Here is a 4,066-nt window from a genome sequence, read left to right on the forward strand (position 1 = left end):
TCCCGCTTGCAAGTTCAGTGTATCCTACCCGCCGACCAAAGCAGGATAAATTACATCCTGCATCCACAGCACAGAGGCAGGCTAACTAAACGCTTAGCGATTGTTTGCAAGCGTGTGTATAATGGCAGAGCGGTGAAAAAGCAGCGAAAACCCTTGACGGAAGATGCAAAGAAAAGGAAAAGAGCTTCAGACCAAGCGAAGGGGGAGTTTCTTAGAGAAAAAGCATCAGGCTTGCCTGGTGTCCCTTTAATAAATAACTGGCAATTCATGTATGTCACTAGTTGTATGTGATAGGTTGACTGTTTTTTAGCCATTTTCTTTATATCATATCAGAATGCTTACACTCTTCTAAGACCTTATAATTATGGTCACTGTGAACATTGTAGAAATGTATGGGGATATCTATAAAGGGAAAAAAAGTCCCATTCACCTGTAGTGTGATATATAGTGTCATCTGTTGTGGTCATTTTCAGGACTTTCGTCCTGGGTAGAGATTTTGGCACACATCCCACGTTGTTCAGTGGGGTCATATTAGTCTATAACAGTTGAGATTTTCTCCGCTGAATGAAGTGCATACAAATCTTACCCAGGACCTCTACTATATGCTCTGAGTATGTCAAAACCATTGTCAAATACAGACCTAGCTATTAAAATTATCTTTCAATTCATGAAAAAAAAGGTGTTTGTTGAGCAGCTGCAATAAAAGTAGGCTATAACTTAATCATAATAGACACAGTGCGGCGCAAATTTTGACGCTGCTGTGGGGTCTGTTGAAAACAATCTACAATTTGGAATCTAATCGAAAGTGGAGGAGGCCAAGTCATGTCGGCGTCTATGTGGAGGCCTCTAAAGAGTGGGGATAACTCATCACATCATCAGTCATCCCTTTTAGTAGGCCTACCGTCCCAAAAAAAAAACAGCACAAACATTTAGGGAGTTCTGTTTAATGGTTTTACTAACACAACAAATCACACTGTTCACAATCTTTTCACATGTTTTCAAACAAATCTCAGATTTTGGTCTTTGAATGCACAATTTTCCTCAGTAAAACTCCTGACTCAGCTTACAAGCAAGGTTTATTTGGTGTTCTCTGACAAAGTTTCAGTGGCATCATAGAGCATCCAACTCAAAACTTAGTGGATAGGTTTAGGGGTGTAAAACCAGTTGTGGTTTATCGTCGGATATGGTGTAGGGGTGTAAAACCAGTTACTGTTGTGGTTTGTAGTCCGTTTCATCTGTACAACAATATACATACTTTTCTCATCAAGCATTTTCATATACACTTTATGTACACATACCCTTTTTTGACATACATGTGTAAGTATCATACATTCACCCAGCACACGTCAGCATGTTCCAGGGGATTAGGAAACTAACTGAACAGCAGGCACACATAATTTAATAAATTTGACACAGACATGCTAACAGACGCCCCTCATTCATTTGAACATGATCAAAAAAAGACACATCAAGGCGATGCATCACAGCCCTTTGATGATGGCATGATCATCTCAACTAAGAGCAAAACAAATAGCATACCAAAGTAGATGGATAAAACAGTGTTACAACAGTATTATAAAGGTCAATTCCATGATTCTGGCAAAATGTTCAAACTCACTTCTTGCTCTATAGTAACTGCATAGGCTAATCCAGACAGAACCAGCATAGCATTATTGTGGAACCGCGGTGTTAGCACCCTCTTTTGCAGGTTGTTCATTCTAAATGATGTTCACCACAGTCCAGAATTGAATAATTCACTGTCCCCCATTTTGGTTAGCCTACCTGTATCAAACACTCTGTGCCAACACACATGGATGTTCATTTTTGGATCATCACTATGGGGCCTTTACATTTGGAAATGTCAAGTGTACATAGATACACCCAGATCATCATGGAGATTCAATGATTAGTTGTTCTCTGTATGGTCTCAAGCAAACATTAGATTAAATGGTCACAAACACTGGGTTGTTGCACTTATGCACTCATTATTTTTCTCAAAACAATGAACTAACAACATAGGCCTATATACTGCAAACAGCCCCAAAATCCCTCCATGTTCAATGTGGTGTCTTGAACCTTCCAAAATGTACATGTCAACATTAGATCAATCCTCCAATGTACATGTATAATAAACAATAATAACTTTATGCAGGGACCTGCTCTTCCTGGGCTGTTGCCAAGTTCATCAGCATCATGCTGTGAGCAATGGCAGTCACTGTTCCCTTGGAGCTCTTTTGCATGCTGACAATGTCCCCACTGGTCTGCTCAGCCTTTGCCTTGCGGAAGAAGCCCTTCATGGTGGATTGGAAGTTGTTGGTAACAAAGCAGTACACCACAGGGTCCAGACAGCTGTTGAGGCTGCTTAGGGTTACGGTGACGTGGTACGCCACGGTATGGTGCGGCATCTCAGGGTTAAAGTAGAGCAGCACCTGCCGCATGTGGAAGGGGGTGAAGCAGAGAGTGAAGATGATGAGCACGCTGGTGAGCAGCTGCACCGCCCGCCGCCTCCGCTCACGACTCTGCTGCATCAGGCCAGGACTGGCCAGCGCGCACACGATCCGCACTGTGAAGACCGCAATGATCACCAGTGGCAGGAAGAACTCGAACACGGTCAGGGCGAAGAGGCACGTCAGACAGCAGGTCAGGAAAGAGTAGGTGACCACCACAGCGAACAGCCAGATGCAGACGCAGACCACCTTCGCCACGCTGGGGCTGCGCCATTTCCGCGAGGCCTCCACCTGTACGATGGCCAGGTATCGGTCCACACAGATACTGGTGAGGAAGAGGATGCTACAGTACATATTGACAAAGTAACTGAAGATGTGCACATAAGAGCAGTTGATGCATTTTCCACCACTGTAGTACAGTATGATGCGTGTGGGCAAAGACAGGTTGACCAGAAGGTCAGTGATCGCCAGGTTGATGGTGTAGATGACGGAGGTGGTCTTGGGCTTGGTCCGAAAACAGAAGACATAAAGGGCAAGCGTGTTGAGGACCATTCCCACCACGAAGATAAGGCTGTTGATGACCAACAGTGCAATCCATAGACTGTAGAAGTCATTGTAGAGTCCTTCATCAAGGTGGGCCAGGCGATTCAAGTAGGGTTCTCTGGTGATTTTGGAAACGTTAGTGGTGACCATGGGACACAGGGTTGTAGTGACGTTTGTGGACGAAGGCCTCTCAGTCGAGGACAACTCCATGCCACTGCAACTGGCTCTTTGTCTGATGAAAAGCAAACAGAGAAGAATGCAATAGAAAACATATCATTTACCATTAGATACTGTTTTATGACTATTAATATGTCATTAGTGACTTGTATACCTGTATACTTGTATACATATCGCATGAGGTGAAAGAAAGTGGAATAGAACATTATGTCCAATATTCCAATATGTGGTTTAATGTTCTGCATTTCTCATTAGTGGGTCACTTTGATATAAAAGTATGATTCTATGTAATGACTGTATGATATCTGTACTGTCCCTGTGTATATCTGTGTGTGACTGTATTTAGAGATAAGCAGGAATATTATGACTTTGCAGTGTTTCACTGTTCTGCATGGCTACGTCAGTAGCTATCTGCTCCGGATTGCCAGGTTGCCACTAATCAGAGTCTGATTCAGTGTAGTCCACGTGAGATGGGATGACCAACGCCATATCCTGTCAGCCTGGAAGGATACTTAAACCCTAACTATTTCCTTGTCTAGTTAGAGCAGCTGATGGATCTTTAGGTGAAGTCATGCTGTCTCTCCCTTGATGCGCATCATTGTAAATAAACTCTGTTCCTGATTTTTCATACTATTGGTCTGACTGGGTCTCTATTAAATCTATGGTATCAAAATTACCATCAGGTGACTAGAAGCATGTATGCTCAATGGCACATCTGAAAATGATGCTGCAGAACGCATCAGAATCTCAATAACAGTGACAGATAAGATAATAGGATTATAGCAAGAATCTATGACAAGAATAACTAGAAAATGTAATTCCAGGGAATTACGAGTGCATGAAAATGCAAAAATGGCTGCTGAATAAAATATTGTTGAATATTGTCTAAAATATAGTCT

At 42.5% G+C, this 4,066-nt stretch overlaps 1 protein-coding gene across 1 annotated transcript; it reads right to left on the reverse strand.

Annotated features, from left to right (window-relative positions):
• Nucleotides 1-1,746: 1,746 nt before the first annotated feature.
• On the reverse strand, nucleotides 1,747-3,318 carry gpr20 (G protein-coupled receptor 20). The gene has a single exon (XM_048261339.1). The coding sequence runs from the start codon at nucleotides 3,198-3,200 to the stop codon at nucleotides 2,145-2,147; it is 1,056 nt and encodes a 351-aa protein (XP_048117296.1). The 5' UTR covers nucleotides 3,201-3,318; the 3' UTR covers nucleotides 1,747-2,144.
• Nucleotides 3,319-4,066: the final 748 nt, after the last annotated feature.

The sequence above is a fragment of the Alosa alosa genome, chromosome 13 (genome assembly GCF_017589495.1).
Source record: "Alosa alosa isolate M-15738 ecotype Scorff River chromosome 13, AALO_Geno_1.1, whole genome shotgun sequence".
Taxonomy (NCBI): Eukaryota; Metazoa; Chordata; class Actinopteri; order Clupeiformes; family Clupeidae; genus Alosa; species Alosa alosa.